This window comes from Onychomys torridus, chromosome 1 (assembly GCF_903995425.1).
Source record: "Onychomys torridus chromosome 1, mOncTor1.1, whole genome shotgun sequence".
NCBI classification, from domain to species: Eukaryota; Metazoa; Chordata; class Mammalia; order Rodentia; family Cricetidae; genus Onychomys; species Onychomys torridus.
In genome coordinates this window covers 116,801,217-116,824,254 of record NC_050443.1, presented here as the reverse complement: position 1 = coordinate 116,824,254, position 23,038 = coordinate 116,801,217, and the positions used below count along the sequence as shown (strand labels likewise).

General features: G+C 51.3%; 1 protein-coding gene across 16 annotated transcripts in view; it reads right to left on the bottom strand.

Annotated features, from left to right (window-relative positions):
• Jakmip3 (Janus kinase and microtubule interacting protein 3) overlaps window positions 1-23,038 on the bottom strand; it is a 109,528-nt gene that overhangs the window by 6,000 nt on the left and 80,490 nt on the right. For 7 of the 16 annotated variants that reach the window (XM_036197680.1, XM_036197671.1, XM_036197712.1 and 4 more), the window contains exons 4-19: window positions 20,576-20,791; window positions 18,904-19,023; window positions 17,855-18,001; window positions 17,096-17,227; window positions 15,440-15,475; window positions 14,691-14,750; window positions 12,301-12,432; window positions 10,842-10,970; window positions 9,945-10,028; window positions 8,575-8,637; window positions 6,719-6,817; window positions 5,468-5,566; window positions 5,327-5,386; window positions 2,403-2,468; window positions 981-1,049; window positions 817-894 (exon numbers count right to left, since the gene is read on the bottom strand). In XM_036197680.1, the coding sequence (XP_036053573.1) occupies window positions 817-894; window positions 981-1,049; window positions 2,403-2,468; window positions 5,327-5,386; window positions 5,468-5,566; window positions 6,719-6,817; window positions 8,575-8,637; window positions 9,945-10,028; window positions 10,842-10,970; window positions 12,301-12,432; window positions 14,691-14,750; window positions 15,440-15,475; window positions 17,096-17,227; window positions 17,855-18,001; window positions 18,904-19,023; window positions 20,576-20,791 (1,590 nt within the window). The remainder of the gene's footprint in view (window positions 1-816; window positions 895-980; window positions 1,050-2,402; window positions 2,469-5,326; window positions 5,387-5,467; window positions 5,567-6,718; window positions 6,818-8,574; window positions 8,638-9,944; window positions 10,029-10,841; window positions 10,971-12,300; window positions 12,433-14,690; window positions 14,751-15,439; window positions 15,476-17,095; window positions 17,228-17,854; window positions 18,002-18,903; window positions 19,024-20,575; window positions 20,792-23,038) is intronic. The other 9 variants (XM_036197753.1, XM_036197743.1, XM_036197732.1 and 6 more) reach the window with 9 other exon arrangements.

Below are 23,038 nucleotides of genomic sequence, written 5' to 3'. Positions count from 1 at the left end.
CGGTGGAACCTTCAAGAGCCTATGAAGACCATTTAGTCAGCAAGGGACTGTTCTTAGAAGGAATCAGCATGCTTCTCAGGGTTTCTGAAGTGGGTTGTTATAAAAGGGGGTATCCTGGCCTCTAAATCCCTTAGGCTGCCTGCCATGCTGTGATCTCTCCCTCCCACATACCCCCACCACAATGCCATGTTGGGATATAGGCAGATTCCTTACCAGAGCCCAGCAGATGTGGTTGCCCAATTTTGGACTTTCAGCCTCCAGAACAGTGAGCTAAATAGACCCGTCTTCTTTATATATTATGTGGTCTCCAGTATTTTTGTTATAGCAATAGAATACAGAGTAATATAGGTAACCATGAAGCATCTCTTTCAATGTTATCCTTAAATAGGGGTGTTCCCTTTAGGTTCTGAGTCCTCAAAGGACGACCAGATACACAGAGCAGGCCAAACTTGCATTTCTCCAAGTTTCAGATGAACAAAAGGGGAGTCTCCAGTAGAATGATGTTTCCCTATGAACACTCATTTGTCTTCAGTTAACTCCTAAATGCACTATGTGCTCATTAATTGACATATCAACTAAATTAATGTATCTATATTAGTTCTCAATGTGCCTACACGCCTGTATCCAAGTGAGTCCTTATGCGCTTGCGCTCTTGAAGTATTTGCTGAAGTCCTCAGAACTCAGACTGAGAAAGGCAGAGAGTGACCCCACACTGAGTCTTGATGCCTCCTAAAAGTTTGGAGTCTGGCCACAAAGGCCTTTGAGACATTCACTGGGTGGATCAGCAGGCAGACGTCTGCCCCTCCACTCACTCACCTTGTGGGCTTGGTCCAGCGCTTGCTTCCTGTAATCCAGCTCCTCATCCAGGTAGCCTTTTTGCTTACTGAACAGCTCCTGAAACACAGAGGGCCAGGCCTTGGCCTCAGGCATTCAGAGCTGGGGACATCAGTTTCAGGGGCATTCTGGGAGATTCCACTGACCTTCTCGCTCTCCAGGTCTACCATTTTCCGCTGGAGCGCTGACTCTGTCTCTTCAATCCTCTGGAGCCACTGGACACAAACACAATGAACAGGTGATAGTGACTCCTAGCACCTCCCATGTGAACATCAGTGCCAACCACCTCCCACCCAACTCCAAGGAGATATCCTGGAAGATCAGGGAGACCTGACTAAGAAAGGGGAGCTAGGGTTGGGCTGCTGTTGTGGGCTCCACCCAGATCCAGGACCCATGCCACCTGAGGTTCAGGATGTCTGCCACTCCTGCCTTCCCTGGGAAAAGAGAAAAGATTGGCCTGGGGTGCAGCAGGAGCAGGTGCATCTTAGAATTCTGCCAGAAGTTTGGTGGCCTGTTTCCTAAAATCTTTGTTTACCAGGATCCCTTTTTCTGCATGGCTGGAGGTCTGAGGAAGGGCTGAGGGTGGCCTGCTAAGCAAGTCTAGGCTGGGGGCAGGACCAGGATGAAGCTGAGAGGCTAAACAGAATTAGATCAGGGAACCAAGGAACACTGTCCATTTTACAGGCTCAAGGAGCTTCTAACCTCTGGGAGGAGATGGAGGTGAGGCCATCACTGGGCAGTGTCTGTGGGAGGAGGGAGAGGGGGAGTCAGCACTGGGCAGTGTCTGTGGGAGGAGGGAGGGGTGGAGCCAGCACTGGGCAGTGTCTATGGGAGGGGGTGGAGCCAGCACTGGGCAGTGTCTGTGGGAGGAGGGAGGGGTGGAGCCAGCACTGGGCAGTGTCTGTGGGAGGAGGGAGGGGTGGAGCCAGCACTGGGCAGTGTCTGTGGGAGGGGGTGGAGACAGCACTGGGCAGTGTCTGTGGGAGGAGGGAGGGGTGGAGCCAGCACTGGGCAGTGTCTGTGGGAGGGGGTGGAGCCAGCACTGGGCAGTGTCTGTGGGAGGAGGGAGGGGTGGAGCCAGCACTGGGCAGTGTCTGTGGGAGGGGGGGGGGGCGGAGCCAGCACTGGGCAGTGTCTGTGGGAGGGGGTGGAGCCAGCACTGGGCAGTGTCTGTGGGAGGAGGGAGGGGGGGAGCCAGCACTGGGCAGTGTCTGTGGGAGGGGGTGGAGCCAGCACTGGGCAGTGTCTGTGGGAGGGGGTGGAGCCAGCACTGGGCAGTGTCTGTGGGAGGAGGGAGGGGTGGAGCCAGCACTGGGCAGTGTCTGTGGGAGGGGGTGGAGCCAGCACTGGGCAGTGTCTGTGGGAGGAGGGAGGGGTGGAGCCAGCACTGGGCAGTGTCTGTGGGAGGGGGTGGAGACAGAGCTATTTGGGCTGTTGGACCTGTGTGGGCCCACTTCCCCAGGCAGAGAAGATCTAGGGGACTGTGCCTCTGCCCTGAAGGCCCTCCTCCCAGGGAGAGTATCTATCTACAGGAGCCTGGCCCCCCACATCCGCAGAGTCTCTGTCACCTTTTCTGCCAAGGTCAGGACCGTCCTGGCTTGAATGATAACAACTTGCTCCTCATTGGTCAGATTCTGTGTGCAAAGCAGAACAGTCAGTGTCAGAGGTAGGTGTGGGGTGAGTGGGGGTGATGGACGGACATGGGGCTGGGCCTATAGCCAAAAGGCACTTTTACTCAATCATCCTTCTGCATCTCTGATGCCCTTTACCCCCACCTTCTGCACTCTGGGGTACTAGCCACATCACCTTCTCACTGTCAGAACATGGAAAGTCTCACTGAACCAGCTGGGGCAGCTTAATCAGCTGGCAAGTGTTCCTCTGCCCTGCCCTGTCCTAATCTCTGCTTGAAGCCAACATCATGCATATGCAGCCATGGTGAAGATCCAGTATCCATGGCTGCAAATGATCCCAGTTTCTCTCTGTATGTGTGTGCGTTTGTTTTTGCCTTTTTCTACATTCATGTTTTTCCCCAAAGGGCCTCCAGGTGGTCCTTCTGAGAAGGATTTGTCTGACTTTGGGGACCAATGGGTCCCTGTCTGGATGTGGCCAGCCACACACTCAGAGTAAGGCTGCCATCTACATCGCATCTGGCTGCCCAGTTCCCATGTGAGACACACCAAGAAGAACAGGAGAGAAGGGCGGCTAAGGCTGGAACAGGAGCTCACTCCACCCTAGAACTTCCATGACTGAGTCACACAAGAAACTAGGTCTTCCCCTCGAGAAGGTGAGCTCCCTAAAGGCAGGCACCTCCTTCTTTATCTCAATCTTCTAGTCAGAAGGGGTTCCTCACAAGTGAGTGCTCTGGCAGGCAGGGAGGCAGGTGGCTGCACTGCCTGGGATGGGCACAGTGGAAACCTTGTCTACCAGTGCTGGGCATCAGTGTTCTGTATTCCTCTACCCCACTCTTCTCCCTCACATGATTCCTCATCTCTTCCATTCCTCATTCCTCCTCGCTTCTCCTCATCCCTCCTGCTCCTCTTCAGTCCTCCTGTTCTAGAAGCCTCAGAGGCATCTAGAAGCTCCTTCCCCTAAGAGCAGAGTTGTGTGGCCATAGCTTTGTCTGCTGGGTAGGATGATGAACACTGGGGAGGTTGAACAGAGTAGCTTCAAGGTGATTGATGGGATCCACCTAGATGGATCAAAGCAGGTTGAAGTGCTCTTGGTGCCATTTTGGGTATGCGGTCTGACCCTCTGATCCCTGGAGGTCATGCCCTAGCCCTGCTTTGTCAGAACACTGTCCGATCAGTCTACAGCCCTCTCTTGTCCAGTTGACAGCAAGATGCCTGCAGGGCTTGAGCTGCACCACCTTCAATGGAGGATGGGCTTCTGTCCTGGCCTCACTGGTTTCTCTACTCTGCCCCTGGTACCCTGGCTCCTGGCGAACCTGAGGCAGGTAGGAAATGTGCATGTCTGGTGATGGCAGCCATGGCACTCATGTACCCTAACTATGAAGGTGACAGTCACTTGGTTCCTCACCAGCAGGGACACTGAGTGCTTCCAGACAGAACTCACAAGCTCAGGCTACTCACAGTACAATGTTAGATTGTGACAATTATAGTTAGAACTTGGCCCATTGGCAGGAACTGCCAGGGTTTCTACACGTCAGACCTGGCCAGATTCCCTCCAATTGTCATCCTTCTCTGCCCTGGTCTGTGATAGTGACCTCAAAGGCTATATGGTGATCCTAGGGCAATCAAGCTAGTGGTACTTTTAAGTGAGAAGCTACTGGGTTAAGGAAGAACTCGGACACAGAACTGGCTGGGTCCATCACCGTAACTGCCATTAAATCATCTCTGTAAACCTCTGAGACTTCAATTACTCTAGCTGTAAACCAGAAGTTAGAATCCATGACAGAACCTATACCTAAGGCTAGAGCCCAGAGTACAGTGCACCACAGCTATCCCTGCTGTTGAATGGGACTTTGCCATCTTTGCTCTAAAGGAACTATCAAGAGTGGTTAAGGAGTGGACATGGCTATCAGGGAATTCCCTTGAAGTGCTTCTCCTTGCTCTGTTCCTCACTGCTTCCCAGGACATGAAAGGATAAAGAGAAAGGCTCATGTCAATGCAAGGGGTGGGAGTCAACAAATATGTGATAATGCATGGACATTAGTAAGTGGATGCAGGATGAGTGAACGGAGGGAAGAGGGGGAAGATGCAGGGAGGTAGAGGAGGAGGACTGATGGAGGATGGATGGATGGAATTGAGATGGATAGATGATAAATGGGTAGAAGGACGGATGGATGGATGGGGATATATAAAAGGTGGATGGGCAGGTATGGTAGACAGAAGATGGTTGAAAGGATAAAATGATGAACAAGGAACTATTGGGTAAATGACAACAAAGGGTGGCTAGAGAGAAGACAGATGAGGGAGTGGAAGATGAATGTATGCATGTGCAGAGTGTGGACAGAGGGTGGCATGGAGGATTGAAGGATGGATAAGAGGTGGAGTGGAGGCTTGCATTTACTCTGTTCACTTGATCAATAGTAGTCTTTTGAGAAGTTTGTTGAAGAAATTGGAACTTTTCTCCCAATGAGATTTGGAGATTACCTATGGACTCTGCTTCCACCCTCAGATTGAAGAACTGAGAACCCCAATGATCCTGGGTTGCCTATGAGCAATACTCCTCCAGACCAATACCCCATGCTCACAGAAGAGCTATGATCCAAAGAGGGTCCAGGCGCTAAGGGACCGAGACTGGAAGTGGCAAGAGCCGGGAGACTGGGCCCCAAGGGTATAGTCACAACGAGCCAAGATCAGACTTTTCCCACGTGCAGGGGGCTGTTCTCAGCAGGCTCTTCCCCTCAGTAAGAGTTTTTGTTCAGGATAGCCTATGATGGGCCTGAGGTGAGCTTCAGGGGCCCCGGGCTGAGGGCTGGGCTGGGGTGGTCAGTGTGGAGAAGCATGCACAAGTCAGGAGAGCAACATACACTTACGGCGTTATCCCCCAGGATATCTAGCTTCTTCATCAGCTCTGTGACCAGGATGTCCTAGGAGGCAGACAGAGGGACAGGGCAACATGTGAGCAGCAGCTTGGTGGGCCATGCAAGGTGAAGGGAGGGGAGCCTTACCGTTACACCTTCGGCCTCACAATACACCTGCAGGGGGCTCTTCCCATCCACAAAAGGCGTATGGTGGAAGTTGATGGCAGGTGACTTCCTCTCCCTCTCCTGAGACGGAGAAGAAGGCTGAGTGTGGCAAGAGCAGAGCTGGTCTCACCCTATCTCTTCTCTCCGGGTGTTGAGCTGGTGTCAGGAGAACACTGCCCAAGACCACCCACTAGGGAGTCAAGGTGATGTTTCCCAAACTCAGCTCTAGTGGAGAAACCTTCATGGACCCGTCTAGAAGATTGTCCCTGTGTGCTTGCTGCCCCAGGTGGTAGGATGCTGGCTTTATGGAGCCCTGGCCATGTGGCCTACTGGGACTCATCCCAGGGTTCACTTGCTCATTTATCCCCAAGACCCAGGGCCTGTGAAGAGGCTTAGAGGATAAACCTCAGGTAGAGTCATCCATGGGACTGGCAAAATGACCATGGATGGGGTTCATAGCCCTTACAAAGAGGATGCACACATGAGCCCAGGACTCAAGGAGGACAGACAGTCAGCTTCATAGCCCTCCAGTGCCCAGGGAAGTGGATGGGAGGACTCTGAGCAGTGGGTCCACCTGGACTCAGTGTCCAACAGGCTTTCTGCCCCCTGGAAGACTCATGGCTGTGTAGGAATGTCCATTAAGGACCCACCATGTAATAACTTCCTCTAGTCTTAGTGAGCAACACTGCCCATCTGTCCTCACAGTGAAAGGTGGCACAGTGACATGACCCACCCCCTCGAACCAAGGGATCTTTGCCTCTCTTCCTCTGTAGGTCATAACAGAGGGCACAGGCCAGGGACAACAGGACAAAGTTGAAGGGCACCTGACCGCTGTATGGTACCTCTCCCAAACAAGAATGAATGTCTACTGGGCTGCATCAGGGCTTGGGCACTGTCCCTGCCACTGGTCACCTCAGGACAGCCACAGCCACGGTGCTTTGCTGAGGTCACAGGTCTGGAAGCAGTCCTAGGCTTTAGTTCACTTTCTTTTCCTTTACAATGCTGGTTTCTTGCTTGCCACCCCTCACCCCTACCCCAAGTGACCACACCCTACACATCTGCCCCGCCCTTCCTGGGAAGTATACAGTGGACCCCACCTGGCCTCTTGTCTTTCCTATATGGCCTTTGGGTTTTTATTCCTCACAAGAGCTGAGAGGTTTGAGAAGAGGATCCCAGCTCACTCCCTGTGGCCCCACCAGCTTGTGTGCTTCTCACCCCCATAGCCTATCCTACCTCAAGCTCCAGGATCCTGAATTCCAGCAGCTCATTCTGGTCCTTTGCATCCTGGACCTCGTGTTTCAGCCGGGCCTCCTCTGTCTCCATTTGTTTTATCTGAAGAATAGGAAGAAGGCATCTGATTCTTTCAGAGAACTCATAGACCAGCTTTCGGGATAGCTGCTTGCTTCTGTGAGAACATGGCACTTGCCCAGTACCACAGGGCTGCGTGGAGAACTGCTCCACATAGATGGAGAAGGCAGGATGCTATTGAGGACAAGTTGTCTGTCCCCTGTGCCATCCCTGGAGCTCAGGCTGGTCCACGGCCCAGGGGAGGAATGGATGGGTGTGTGGTTGCCTGGCCACATTCTAGATTTGATGCGGATGATTCCGGTGTGTTTAGACAGCACTTGTAATGAGTGAACTTGATGTGGGGTCCTGTCTTCCTGCGAGCGAACACACAAGGGCTGGTATGGAGCTCAGTGTTAAGTGGCAGGACACACGCCTGGCATGCACAAGGCTCTGGGTTTGATCACGGTCACTACAAACGAAACCAAAACCAAAAGTACACCGTGTCTGCCACCCATGGTTCACATCCTCGGCAGCTCCGTGAAGACAGGATGTCCACTGTGGAGGAGGCATCTATAGCCATCTCTCCAAGCACTGAACTTGGAGACCCGTAAGTCTGTTCTAATATTCAGGAGGCCAGCAAGGTGGGCATCCTGCAAGTGAGCCAGTTCAGTCTGCACTAGATCCTTCCACAGTGCTAGTTCTTGTACTGAGCATTGGGCAGCTTCAAAGCACCTGTAGGGCCAGGCTGTGACTCTGTGCTCATCAAATTCAGAGGAGAGCACAGGTGTACGAGTGTGTGCACATATGTGCTCATACCTGTGTTTGATATGCACATCTATATGTATGTATGTGGATGCCAGACATCGACACAGAGCATCTCCTTCAACCTCTCTCCGCTTTGTTTTTTAAGACAGAGCTTTAAATTTAGAATTCACTGATTCAGCTGGCCAACAAGCCCCAGAGGCCCTCCCAGTGCTGAGAATATAGACATGCTGTTCCACCAAGGTTACATGATTGCTGGATCTGAACTTGGGTCCTCCTGCTTGCTCAGCAAGCTCATTCCTGACTGTCATCTCTTCAGCTCCCTGGAGAGCATAGATTTTTAAATGGACCTGAGCATTCGGGTGTGCCCACGGGTGTTTAAGTGTGGGTGTGCATAAATGTTAGTGTGTACCACAAGTGGAAGTCACACCTCTCCTGTCTAGGCCCACCCAGGGGAAGGTGTGTTGGCACCATGCAGCTGCTAAGGCTCTAATAATGGCTCTTATTACATGTTTTCTGACCTGCTCTAATTAGATAAAATATTACAGCCAGTAAAGCCACAGCCAGGGAAATGGAGTTGAATTTTTTCTTTTTTAGTTAGCAGAGATGACCAAGAGAGCCCATAGCTGAAGGTACTACTAGGAACTGCCCTACTGGAGTTGCACTGTCAGGAACAAAAGTCCAGCTTCACCTGGGGACTCTACTCTGAGGACATTCAGTCTGATGGTGGACATTGCTAGAAGTTCCCTGAGCCCCATGGCTTCTGACCAGCATGGTTCCAGTGATTTCTCCAGCCATCCTTACCCATCAGCACAACAGAATTACCACAATGGCTGCAGACATAGCTCTGTTGGACCTGGAAGAAACAGTCCTGGTTTCCTCTCCCAGGAAGTGAACTGCCTTGGGCTGCCACACAGTGAACCACAGAAAGGCCTGGAACTTGTGTCCAAGTCTACCACCAGCCCACAAAGTCGACTACATACTCCATGAGCACAAGGACATCTTGCCAGATGCATGCACACCTGGGAGATGGGGCATACCTTTTCTACAAGCTCTTGATTCCTTCGATACAATGCTTGCTTCTCCTCAATCCACTTCATGTCCTTGAAAATGGAATTGAAATGCAGACATGAGTACCATGCAGGAGAATACTGCAGAGCTACAGGACACACACACACACACACACACACACACACACACACACACACACACTTGCACACACAGAAAGCCTATAAAAAACACAAAACCAGAAACCACAATATACAGTCAAAAGACCTGCAAGGTTAAAAAAATTTTTTTAAAGGAAATAAAAAAAAAGTCCAGACAAAGTATTAAGACAAAACCTGTCCAATACCACTGAGTTTGTTTTGTGTTGACCGTCAACTGCTGGGCATTCAGCCTGCCCTTAAGAGTGGTCTGTAGATCCAGTGAGACTCTGGTAGAAAAAACTAATTTTTCTTTGCAAGTGCTTATCAATTGGTGATAGCTTCTGGGTTAGGGATTAAGGGCTTGGGACATGTTGTTTGTATCCCTCTTCCCATCTTTCTTTTCTTTTCTTTTCTTTTCTTTTCTTTTCTTTTCTTTTCTTTTCTTTTTTCTTTTCTTTTCAATACAAACAACAGAACAGCAGCCACCTGCAACAAGACCCAGCTCTGATGACTGGGCCAGGACCATGCCTTGGGCTGTGAAGGCTGTGCATGGTATGGTTTGAACATCATCAGTTCAGGCTTGCATGCATGATGGCCAGGGAATGGAGGCAAGTGGGTTCTGTGTGTCAAGAAACAACAGGTTCTATGACACTGAATTCTGGGACACTGATCATGGAGTGTTTTCCTTCCTGCCTGTCCAATTAGCAATTAATACATTGAGAGTCACCTGGTATTGGGGTTGGACAGGACCAAGGGAACATGGCCACTGAGGACAGATCCCTCCATGGGATCAGAGATTCTGAAAGTGGTGTTCTGGTATGAGAGAGTGATAACAAACACCTTGAGCCATTTGATTCCAGGGGGATGATGGGTCCCCAGAAACCCAGGTCAGGAGCTAAGCCAGGAGTAGCTTTTGACTTTTGCATCTGATGTCTATGGTGAGGGAACATGGGACCTGAAATTCTGCCCTGGCTCAGAGCAATGGTGGACAAGCCAAGGAGATGCCTTGTTTCATGGGTAGGCAGATTCTCGCTTCACTCACAGCTTGATAGGACATTCCTCCTGGATATTAGAAACTGTGAAACATACTGTATCTGTTCAGCTTTGCAGCATGTAGTGAATAATTCCTATGTAGGTTTGTGCTCATCCCCCTCCATCCTTCTTGAACAGGAAACTTGGAAACCACTGAGGGCCACGCCTCTCCCAGGACCCCCAAGTAGAGATAGAGGATATTAACCCCACAAGCAACCAGAGGAACTCACCTGCCCCTGTTCAGCCAGTGCCTTCTCCAGGTCCTCCGCCCGTGTCTGTGCTCTCTGGATTTCTGCTTGCAGCTGCTCACGGGTCTGTAAGAAAGGAGGAAGAATACATCAAATTTTCTCTAACAGCCTGGACAGTCAGACAGACATACTTAGAGATGCAGGCTGCAGAGCACTCTGCCTCAGTCCAGTTAATTGATAAGTAGTCATGCTGTGTTTCCAAAACCCTAAGTTGTAGAATTGCCTTTTGTCCCGCAGGGTAAATAGAGAGAGTGTGGCCAACCAGGACCAAGACCTCCCAGCTGTCTGCTCAGGAGAGCCCCACCTCTCCAGGAAGCAGCCTGCCTCCCTGCGTACTGCACCAGCCACATCTAAGGTCCCTGGAAAGAGTGAGGAGGATGACCTTTCCTGTATCCCTCCCTGAGACTTGGTGCCTGCAATAGCTGGCAGATAGCGCCTCCCCCCCCCCCCAGCCATGCTGGGTGCTGCTGACTGATGAAAAAGACAGGGGCTTTGCAGCCCCTGCCTACAAACCCTGACTCCCACACAGTCCTGAACCTCTCTGTGTGTCTTCAGAGGCTGCAAAGGTGGTGTCATCTTACAGGATGAAGTCCCTGTGTACCCTGACTACAGCTGTTAGCAGAGACAAGGATCCTCACCCATATCTACGCTGCCACCACCCATGCCATTACCACCCTTAGCTCAAACTGATCCAACCTCAGGTTCCATAACCCTGGCTTTTAATGGCTTCAGTGCTAACACCCAGGACCCAGGAACTGTGGCGTAGAAGGAGCTTAGCTCAAAGGTTTAAGCAAGTGGAATGTCCCTGTAGAGCCTTGGGGACAAGCAGAGAGGAGCTGAGTGGAAGCTGGAACGGCACAGAGTAGAAGTCATTTAGACCTTAACTTCTCGCTCTGCATCCAGGGTCCCTCCGACTTGTTCCTGCAGCAAGGCATAGGCTCGCTGCAACGCCTGGTACTCCATGGTCAGCTGCCGGAACCTCAGCTCCGTCTCTTCCTTGGCCATACCCTAGAGAAGCGCATGGGTGCCACACAAGGCACCACACGTGCAAAGAGAGATGTAGCATTAACCTGGGCCCCACACGGCAGTACCCCCAAACAGCCAGACTCCACTCTTCCCAGTGAGGTAGAGTGAAGAGTCATTCTAAGAAACACACCAGAGGGATTCTGAAGCCTGTGGGGAGGGGTACTACTTGGGACCCAGCGATGTATAGAGGGAGGTTTTCCTAGGAGGTGACCCCTTGGCTCCTGGGGTGGGTGGCTGAACTGGCCATGATGAAGCTAGGATAAGCCTCATTGGTTGGTAGCCAGTGACCAAGGGCTCAGTTGGAACTCCTATTTTCCCTGACCCAGAGGGCTCTTTATGACAGATGAGGCTCCCCCACATCTCTGCTGGCAGAAGTGTGTCAGGAGAAGTGCACCGAGGTTTGCGAAAGGAATACAGGATCCCGGGTAGTACAGTCCCCCACAGGCCTGTGCCAAGATCGTTCACCTCAGGCTCACACGGGCAGAATCACCCTGGATATGTGCTTCTAGCTACACTGTCCCCTGCTGCCACAACTACAGAGCAGATGCAAGTGGGTCTGCTGTCATCTTGGAGTCCTGGTGTCCCTCAGTTTGGAGAGTAGGACGTATCTAGAAGTGACCGAGTCCATCTTCCCTCCCAGTTTCTACCTGTTCCCTAAGGCTGATGGTAATGGATGTGCTATGATAGCTTAGATTTCTAAGCAAGTCCAAAGCCCTTGGGCTATGCTCCAGCATCTACCAGGGAAGGTCATGTCTAAGAGCCTTGCCACTGGATCTGGTCAAGGTTGTGAACCACCGCTTCCTGTCCACAGGGACTGGCCAAGTTAGAGCAATCCCTGCAAGGACAAATCCTGATTTTTCAGGCCTGGGAGCTGAGATGGTTGCTGGACTTGAGGTGGCCATCATTCTGGCAGGAGGGTTAGCCAGCCAGGACACTTGGCTGTTTTTTTCTGTACTAAAAGGTTCTGCTCAACACATGGAGGCTCTGTTGTGCCTGAAATGGTGCTGGCCACTTGCCTGGAGGTTAAAACCTTCCTGGGAAGCCTTTGAAGAGAGTGGAAAGCCCTATCAGGGGCTCAAGCTGCATGGAAGGAGGAAGCATGGCCAGACACTGGAGGCAAGGAGCAGCCCTCAGCAGCCACACACCCAAGCAATGTGAACAGTGTTCCTCGCTGTGCAAACAGGAGGACGGCCAGGGGTAGGCCAGAAGATCCAAAGGGAACAGCGTTCACATGAGACCTCCACCCTACCTCCTGCCTCACCTACCCCTAAGGGCTGGCTAGTCAAAGAACTCTGTGGGAGACCCAAATTACCTCTTCCAGGTCATCTTCAGGGGTGCATGGGGTCTGGTCTGTCCTGTCAGTTTGGTAAGAAATGGAAGAGCCATCGGATTCCAGGGAAGCTTCTTCATCATATCCAAAGAAGGTCTCCACAACAACTGGCTTCTGACCCAAAGGCAATGTATTAGTGCAAACCCCGGCCAGGTGTGGCTGGCAGCCCTCAGCCTCCTTTGGCCTCCTCTTCCTGTTGCCCAGGTGTGGGGTTACAGCTGATTAGTTGACCCACACTGGGCACCCCTAATACAATTCACCCTCTTCTCTGTCCTTCAAGAAGGGCCGAGGTTGGTCTCACACAGGCCAAGATGGAGGCCTGGGCATTATTAACCAGCTTGGTTATCCTAGAGGAAGGGTGGTGGAGGGTAGATGGGAAAGTGGCCCATGGTCCATGCATAAATGGTTCCTGAACTTGACCTTCATGCCTGCTGAACTCATACAGGGTGGCCAGTGAGTTCCACTCTGCTGGGTATTCACTCTGTAGCCAGGCATCTCTGGTGTACTTTCACAGTATCTATCTTTGACAGATCGGACAAGAAACCAAGCAAAACCAGGTCCACTGCCAGCTAGTTTAAGAACCTCTTTCTTCAAAACCCTTAGCTTTGTTCAGTTAGGCCTTAGGAGTGTTATAAAACCCAGAAGGCCCCTGATGTGGGATGTCTTTCTGTAAGCTGTGAATATGTGTTGCTCCCATTGGAGCATAAATAAAGCTGCCATGGTCTATGGCAAGGCAGGATGGAGTCAGGCGGGAAATCCAAGCAGAGATACAGGTGAAGAAGGGCAGAGTCTGACAGACACCATCCATCTGCCCGAGGAGCGACATGCCAGCAGACTGGTAACGCCACGCAACATGACAATACTTGGATGAATAGAAATGGGTTAATTGGAGTTGTAAGAGCTAGTTAAGAATAATCCTGAGCAATAGGCTAGTTTGTAATTAATATCAAGCCTCTGAATGATTATTTTATAAGCGACTGCAGGACCCGGTGGGATGCAGAAAAGCCTCCGGCTATAGGCCCCTATCTTCTTTTGCACACTTTCAGGGCCCTCCTTCCTCAACTGATTTTGAACTAGTGACTGGCCATTGTGACCTTGAGTCTCTCTATCGGTCCTTCTCTCAGAACCTACCAGGAAAGCTTGAACTTGGGTCTAGGACCACAAGGTGCCCTCCCAGACTGCATTTTCTAGCCCCTGTCCTCATGTCCCTTCCCAGGTACCCACATCTTCTGTCTTCCTCCTGCCTAGCCGTGCTGCAGGCTTTTCTCCGGTGAGCTGACCACTAGCCCAACTTTCTAATTGAATGACCACTGGATATGCGCTTGGTGGAGTTGTGCCCTTTCAGAAGAAGGACTTCCCTGTGCCCTAGCCTTTTTCCTGCACCCCAGCCTTTCCCAGGCATCACCACAGAAATACAGAAAACAGGCAAGTCAAATAAACACTAACTTGGGGCAATTTCATCAACCCTCAGTCCTTCTCACACACTCTGCTTCCCTCTTGGCTTCAACCCCTGTGGTCCTACTCTGCTGGTGTTGGGAGAGCGTCTGTGCTCCAGGCCCTTGTGCTCCAGATTTTCACTGGCCAGTGCCCACCACACGCTGGGGTCTGCTGCCTGGCCCCAGGCCTCCTATCCTCCAGGCCTTTTGATTCTGACTTCCCTCCTCTTGAACACTGAGACTAGAGTGGGGATGTCTTGGTGGAACAGGTCTCAGGTGTGTCCGAACTCAGCTGGCTGTACACACTACTGGGTACACACTGACCACTGACCTGGTGAACTTGCCAAACGTCAACTCAGGGAAACAGTCTTACTGCCCATCTCTGCAACTGTGAGACCACCTGTCTACCCCCCAGTCAGAGCCCGAGTTTCTTCTTCACATTTTACCTGAATAATCGGCATTTCTGACACCTTGGGGTTGGAGCTGTAAAGACAGCCAGGGACTCTTTATAACCCACTCAGTTTATCAGTGCTGCCCGTGGATGATGGGAAGAGGGATTAGGGAGGAGCTGGAGAGGGGAGTAGGGGGTTGATACGACCAAAATACATTGTATAAATGTATGAAATTACCAAATAATGGATAAATTCTAAAAGTAGCCAGGGCCACAAACAAAACAAAACACAAAAACCCTGGAACACACTTCCGAGGTGTAGGTTGGCCTGATATCAGTTGACAAAATTTAAAATGATAAACAGAGGACTTGCTTTGAGTCCTACATGGGGCATTGCAGAGTGATGCTTTTTAATAAAGGGTTTTTTTGTTTTGTTTTGGGTTTTTTGTTTGTTTTTGTTTTTCATGTGCAGAGGAAGAAATTCACCCCTCTCACTTAGGTTTTAGAAGCTTACATCGTATGCCCGAGCCCTCCCCTTCTGTTACCTTGGGGAGCTTCGCCATTTTCTTTCTTTGCTTCCGGTACCTCAACAGCTTATCACGCTCCTGCAAAAGCCAGTTGGAGGGGTCTGTTTAAGTAGCTAAATGGCTGCCTGGCAAAGTGCATGGGCTTAGGTTTGCGCCGAATCTTGTAGGAGGTGGTCTTGGGCATGAAGGCTTCTTATAGAGATCAGACACACACACACACACACACACACACACACACACACACACACACACACACACAGAGGCAACCCTCTGTTGGCCTGAGGCAAGCAAGCCCCCATGTAGGTGGGCCCTGGGCTTGTGGAAAAGTAGACACTCATGGAGCACGGCTGGTCTAGGCCTCTTTGCTCCATGGAAAGGGGCCCTTGCTTATGGAGAAGTAGTTCCTGAGACACTGTAAGGACCAGTGCCTGCTTCACTGTTGGGAAGTGACCTGAGCCTTTGCGTTCTCACTGTCATGAGGGTGAAGAGGACCAGCCAGCATAGCCTTTCATGGGAGCTGGGAGAAACCGGTAGGGGTGGCAAAGGTGGCCTCTTGGTTCTGGCCTTTAGGGAGTAAACAGAAAAATCACCGGAGCTGGTTCTGTGTCACTGGGGCAACTGTTCCTATATGACCCACAAACTGGTTCCTAGTGCTTTGGTCGGGGAGTACTGTGATTCGTCCCACTCAAGACTACAAAGGGCCTTGGGCTCAGAATGGCTTCGTGCAGCTACATGCGGCAAGCAAGGCGGTGCCAGTCAGTACTTACCAACACACTCTTCACATAGCCTGCCGTCTCCAGGGTCTAGGGGAAGAAAACACCATGTGACACAGTGGACAGGGCAGGCCTTGCTCTACAGGGGCTGGTAGAGGCCTAAGGGCCGTGTACTCACTCCCCAGAAGGAGGTTTGGGCCCTACTACTCCTTCCTCTCTTCTGAGGACTCCCAGAACCTTCCAGAATACTAGGAATCTCTGTTCACAGTGGGCATCCTGTTACTCTTTGAGAGCAGTGTATAGCAATGCTCACCTTGGGAAGCTCATCAAAGAGGCCTTTCAGAAACCGCCATGATGCGCACTGTAAGCAACCAGGATTTCAATCTTTCCTACTTCTCTCGTCAATCATCATTATTGAGACTGAAAGAACTCAGGTCCCCAGCAGGGCCAACAAAGTGAGACCCCAGTGAGGCCACCCACAGTCTGGGGAGTCGGGGGAAAGGGCGTCCTGTGTAGTTTCCTGGGGGCAGGTTCGGTCATTACAAGACAGGCCGGAGACAGAAATCTGTGCCACTGTTCTGCTGCCGCCTTCCAAAGGACACAGAGTGACTAGAGGCAGCTCATTTTGAAATAGCCTCATCGTGGACTCAGTCAGGGTTCCAACAGGAAGCAGAAGGTACTCTTAAGACAGAGTGGAGAGTTCCACGCAGCACCACTTGCAAACCCTTGCCAGCATTCAAGGACAGAGAAATGGAACCACCAACATGGTAGCCCCCAAAGGTGTCCACAGCTCTATCCACCAAATCTGTGAATGGAACCTGATTTCCAAAAGAGGGTCTTTGAAGATGTAATTATGTAAAGATGCTGTGATGCGACCATGCTAGACTAGGATGGACCCCAAACACAGTAACAAGATTCAGAAGAGGTGACTATTTGAACAGAAGAAGGGGAAGCCATGGTGGTGTTAAGCAGAAAGATAGGGCCACACAGGGAACACTGGAGTCCACAGGACTGCTCAGGGGAAGGAGTGGTTCCAGCCAGAGTGTGTGTATGGAGTATAGCTGCCTACTCTTTGATTTTGGACTTGTATCCTTGGCTTCCAAAATTTAGAGTAAATAGATGGCATGTTCTTCAGCTTTCTGGCTACAGGGGTTTTATCAACATTGGCAGTGCTACTGGCCTTGGGCTCTGAGGCCCACAGTGTTAGGAGACTAGGAGACAGAGAGATGTTTAAAGAAGGTCACTTTAAGTAGTGACTGTGATGGGGGAGGGCAGCTGAGGAGACCCCACCAGTGCATCCCTAATCTCCCTTCCCCTCATTTCTACCCTAGAGAGATGAGCCAGGGAGCACATCAGTAGAGACTAGAGGGTGTGCGCAGCAGATGGGGGGGCAGGGTGTGGCAACAGAGGAAATGTGGGTACAGATAGAAGGCATGGAAGCAGAGGATATGCAGTGAGCAGAGTTACAGCTCCAGAGGGCACACAGTGTCAGGAGAACACAGCTCCCTCCAGTGTGTGCACAGGTAGCAGAGGAACATGGCTCCAGGGGGCACCGGGTAGCATGGGGTATGGCTCCAGAGGGCACAGGGAAACATGGGGTATGGCTCCAGAGGGCACAGGGCAGCATGGGGTATGGCTCCAGAGGGCACAGGGAAGCAGTGGTCTGACTTCAGAGGGCACAGGGCAGCAGGGGAGTGTAGCAATGCTCACCTTGGAAAGCTCATCAATGAGGTTCTGTTGCTCCACAATCTGGAGCTTTAGGAAGTCGATCTCTCTCTCATCTTGACTTTGATCAAGGTCATTTAAGGAGCTGGGTCTCCGGATGATTCCGGCTCTCTGCCTCTGAAACACCAAGCATGGTGATAGAGTAACTGACCTGGAGGGTAAGAGCGGAGGACCTCCCTACCAGGCTAAGTGACAAATCAGGTTTCCTTGGTGTGGCCAAGGACTGTTCTGCTTGGGCTTGGAGCAGCCTGTGGCAGGGCACTGGGGGAACCAAGGCCTAAACCTTGGTCTTACATCAGGCCTCAGACAGCCCAGACAAACCACATGAACTATCCTGTGCTCTTCCTTCAGGTCAGGATCTGAGGAGATGGGCTATTGGCTGGAAGGGCTAACGACACGCCTCCTGTGACGTCCTATTGAGTCACTTACTCTTAATCTAACTGCCTCGCGGCATCTGGGACTTTCATGGCATGAAGGAACAGGCAGACAGCGCTAACCACTCTGCAGTCTGGCTCAGTGGCAGGGGCAAGAGTGGAGTTTACCCTGACACCTGCTGGTGCTCCACAGCAGGCCTGGAAGTCCCATCCCTCCATACACAGGACCTGTTGCCACCTTGTGCACAGGACTGTCAGGGCTCTAAGTGACTTTGCCCGATCCCCTAGTGTTCCAGGAGGACAGAGGAGAGGAGATGCCGCCTAACTCTGCCCAGGCAGCTGTTTCTGTAGACCCCTAGCAGGTGCTTACCATTTCTATGTTCTCCTGCGTAACAAATTTCAGCTTGCTTTCTATGCGCCGCAGAGTGTGAGACAAGTCTTCATTTTTCCGAGTGAGCCGCTTGTTTTTATCCAGCAACGGCTTGTACTGACTTTCCGCTTCTCGCAAGCGCTTCAGCTGAAACAGTATTTATAACATCACATGAGCCTTTACAGGCCATAGAACGGACCAGGTCTTTACACAAAGACAGCAAGCTGACCAGTCACAGCTCTGTGTCTTGGGGTGTTGGGGGGAGGGGCGTGTGGATATGCTGAGGATCCCCAACCCACAGATGCTCAAGTCCATTGTATGAAGCGGCATGGTATTTGCATGGAGACTACCACATTCCCGGTGTGCTGTACACTGTAGGGTTGTTTATAATAATCTAGGAGTTGACGGATAATATTGTTCAGAAAACAAAGCAGAGAGAGAGAGAGAGACAGAAAGACAGACAGAGAGACTTACTGTACAGGATGGATGAAATTTTTGAAAAGTATTTTTGAACCATGTCTGGCTTCATAGACACATATGAAACCTATATGGGTGGAGCCTGTCAATACATAACTGTAGATGCAGAATATGTAGGTGAGGGAGTCTACGGATACAGAATCTATAGGTACAGGATCTGTAGATATGAGGCCTACAGATTCAGAACCTGTAGGTGCAGAATTTATAGGTATGGAGTGCAAGATGGAAAGTCTGGCTCAAGCTGCAGGGAGAGTCCCACTGCTCGCACCCACTTCACACCCAGGTGAACCAGAGGTATCTCAAGAGATGTGTCTCAACTCACCTGCAGATGGAGAGAAAGGGGAAGACCAGCAGGGTGGGGCCAATGCTCTGCTTACCAGGAAGTAAGTGGGGGTGTGATATGGCCCACCACGTTTTTGTGATGAGGTTTTCTTGTAGCATGACCAAGGAGCCTTGAGGAAAGGCTGCCCCTTGACATCACCTCTCCTCATTTTCATAAGGAATTCATGTATCGACACCTCTACCTCTCCCCAGACTCCAGTCCTAACCTATGGAACACAAAGCCCACTCACCAGCTCATTCCTTTCTTCAGACAGCAAGGCGTTGCGGTCTTCTAGTTTACGGATGATGGCACTTAACTCCGCAATTTTAAGTTGGAAGCGCCTGGCATCTTTTTCATCCAACTGCTGTTCCTAAAACAAAAATCAACTGCAAATAACTGTTCCTAGATGCAAACCTTTGTGAACCCCAACCCAGATGGAGACCAACACACTACTGCATTGTGACTGCCTTTGCTTCTCCGTGGCTGCTGGCAGGGCCCTCCTGGTGGAGGCACTTGGCCTGGAGCTCATGCGCTGCACACAGCAAGATGGGAAAGCAAAGATGTCTGCAATATGCAAATGTGGCGGGTGAGGGCGTGCAAGTGCGGGAGCCCGATTGTGGGTGAGTATCAGCCCCATGCTTCCTCTTGGCCTCTGCCCAGCTGCGCCTTCCAGACGGGCCTGCCCCTGCCAAGCAGCAAGTCATTCTCAAAGGGTGAGTACAGGAAAAGACATTCCTTGTAGACTTTCTAAAGTAGTTTTCCCAAGAAGTGTGCTCCCTCAAATTGAGTTTCTAAACGCACTTTTGGAACTACAGGAATGCTAAAAACAAACAAACAAACAAACAAACAAAAAACCAATGAGAACATTCTAATGCACATCTGGAATCTAGAGTTATTGCAGTGGTCTGTAGAGACCCAGGGCATACAGGGAGTTGGTTCAAACTCAAGTAAGCCATTTTTTTCTTTTTCTTTTTTCTTTTTATGGGGGGGTGGGGGTTTGAGACAGGGTTTCTCTGTGTAGCTTTGGAGCCTGTCCTAGAACTCTCTCTGTAGACCAGGCTGGCCTTGAACTCACAGAGATCGGCCTGCCTCTGCCTCCCCAGTGCTGGGATTAAAGGCGTGCTCCACCACCGCCTGGCCTCAAGTAAGCAAGCCATTTGTAATATGATCATAAATGAGATTCTCCGAAGTCAATGGCCCAAGGCTGGATCAGCTCAAACTTTTGTCCCTGAATCAAAGAAAAGGATGTCCAGGAAGGTACTGGACATGGCTCAAATTCCTCATTCAACAGGTGCAGGAGAGGCTGGGGACCAAAGTCTTAGAGGGCTAGCACTGAGGGTCTCCCAGGGTACTGCAGACCACCACAAAGCATCTGAATGAGGAGAGGTGGTGAAATGAATGTGCTCACAGCTACACAGTTGCTGGCTGCCCCACAAGGTCACTAGCAGCCTGAGAAGGAGCAGAAAGTGTCATGGTCACATGACAAGCAGGTAGGCAGTGGCTGGTAATGCTGGTGCTAGCAACAACCACAAGAGGGCCCAAGGCAGAGGCATGGGTGAGGGAGAGGTGGAGCCCGTGCACAGGGAGATGGAAGGGAAGGGAAGCCATTCATGCTTGGAGTGGGCTCTCCCCACCAACCAAGGGTAGGACATGATCGGCAAGTGACCGTTAGCAACCTGGGGCCCAGGAGGCAACAAGATCAGTGCTTCTACTGGGCTGATGAGGGAGGGAAACAGTGTATCAGCCCTCCTGGGTCAGAGCCAGGTAAGTAGGGGCTGGCTGTACAGTGTCTGGGGCAGGGGGGTCTGGCTGGATCCAAGTTCTGGACTCCCCATGGAGCTGCTGCATCGGGGCATACAGCTACATGGCATTATGTGTCTACAACTCAGGGCTGGCTGAGACGAGACCTTGGGGGTGCTTACAGGGCTTCCTGAGTGGTCTGAGGCGTCTCCTGCACCGCTTGCATAAGGAAGTTCCCGTCTGGGGCTGCCTGGGTGCCGCTCAGCCTCTTTGGCCTGGGAAAGCTGCTCATCTAGAGCCTCTTTCTGGAGCTGCAGTCTCTGGGCATGCCCGGCTTGAACCCCTAACTCTCTTTCCAGCACGAAGACTGCTCTGTCTTTAAATCTTATCTCCTCCATCTACAAGGAGAACAGAACACAATCACACGCGCAGGCAGGGTACAAATCTGCAGTTACTATAGAAACAGGCAGAGTGGCATTAGGAGAGAAAGTCCCCGTGATGGCAGCCCCACCAGCGAGTGTCTTGGGCTCTGGGATCAGAAGCAACAGCAGATATTCCGGATGAGAGCTGGGCACCCATGCTACACAATACCCCAGCCCTGGGTCACCCAAATCCAACTGGCTCACCCCAGGCTGGTCCCAGGGAGGACTCCCTTCTAGAGGCCCCAGGCAACATGTGTCTGCCAGTCAGAGTGGCCCATCAAGAAACCCCCATCCCTTGCTGTACATGTCCATGGTAATGGGCATCACTGGGCAGGGTTGAAAGCCCTGCAGTTCTTACCTCCTGCAGTACAATGGGCAAAGCAGAGAATCACCCTGATGTATCCACTTTTGCCACTAAGGGCATGGTGGACAAGATTCTTCTTTGGAATAGGTAAGAGGTGGAGCTGGCTTTGAAGTACAGCCAAAAGCTGAACACTGCACAGCCATGCATTTCCAGGTCACATAAACTCCCTGTGAATCTTGTTGAAGGCTAAAGCTTTCAGGGTAGGGTAGGGGCAGCTGGCCAAGCAGGCTCCAGAAGGCAACACCCACCATACATATCTAACCTGCCACAGCCCCTGACACTGCTGGGCTAGTGTGGCCCTCCCAACTTCCCTAAAGGGCAGTGTGCTTTGTGCTCAACCTAGTTAAGGCAGCAAGAAGCCCTTTTGGACATGGATGCTCTCTGTGTCCTGGGCCTCTTACTGGGGCTGCCCAAGCAGATGCGTGCTCTGCCTGAGGCTGACCCTACATGGGGAGGGGAAGGAGGGACTTGGGTGCTGTAAGTATCACAACCAGCACTAGGTTTGGGACAGGATGGCATTGAGGGGAACAACTCAATTCAAAACAGATTTCCAAAGACGACTTTTTTGCTTGCTGGCTAAGGTTTAAAAACACCAATAAGCCAGTCTTTGCTGACGTTAGCTGGACACACAGACAGATATGTAATTAACCTAGGCCACAAATTCCAGGCAATTGTTCTACCCATGGGGGTAGAACAAGATAAAAGAAACCCTTACTGGTTCAATTCCTGTTCAGTGGTGCACACCATGGTGTTGAAAGGGCAACATGGTCAATCAGGGAGACAGAACGGCTGGGTTGGTAAAAAATAAAACCTTATGAAAGCAGCTAGGTTCTGAAGCTAGGCTCTCATCCAGTCGTTCATTAATAGTCTCCTCTGGGTATCTGAATAGGAGAGTCCCTGTGCAAGCATGAGATGGCTGCCTGAACATCTGACTTGAGTGAAGGCAGCCCTGTCTTTGAGGTCACTAGGTACAGGACGCCCATGTAGAGATTGGTGACCGAGTCTCCCAAGTCTGTGGTTTTCTCATTCAGTGGTGTTTGTTTGTTTATTTGTTGTTTTTCCAAGACAGGGTTTCTCTATGTAACAGCCCTGGCTATACTGGAACTTGCTTTGTAAACCTGGAGGGCTTTGAACTCACATCTCAAGATCCACCCGCCTCTGCCTCCCGCATGGTGGGATTGAAGGCATGTGCCACCACGTCCAGCACTCACTCACTGTTTTAAGCTGAACCTGTCTGAACCTTTTGTCTCCTAATCATTCTGGGATATATCTACAAGCCTTCATGGGAAGAGAGCATGTATCTGCAGTATGGCAGGCCCCGCCCAGGTTAGGGTGCTCTCTGCCTAGCAGGATGGCCCCTCACTCATGGAAGACACTACTGTATGTACTGAACCACAAAGAGTAAGATGGCCCAGGACACCATAGCAAACAGCACAGGGTTCCTGCCCACATGTATACTGGTGCCCACAAATGTCACCCCCTTTCTGTGAGGGGGTGCTAACCAAGTATGACTTGTGTCATTACAGGCTGGAGGCTGGGGGGTCCTAGACCGATGCTGCCCCTCCTTCCACCTCCTCCCTCCACCCTTCCTTCCTTCCCTCTCTCCCCTTCTCCCATGTAGCTTTTGGGTCCACAGGGCAGGCTACCTTCTTTTGGGTGCACACCCATCCCCACATCTGGCAAGTAACCTTCCTGTGAGTCTGGCCTGAGGGGTTTCTAGAGCATGTCCCCACCGCTACACCTGGGAAGCCCCATTAAATCTGGAGGAACAGGTCATCTGAGCTACTGTCTCTCCTAGGTGCCTGTGACAGTTTCCCAATACCACATGCTGGCACATGTCCTCTCCTGTACCCATCTGC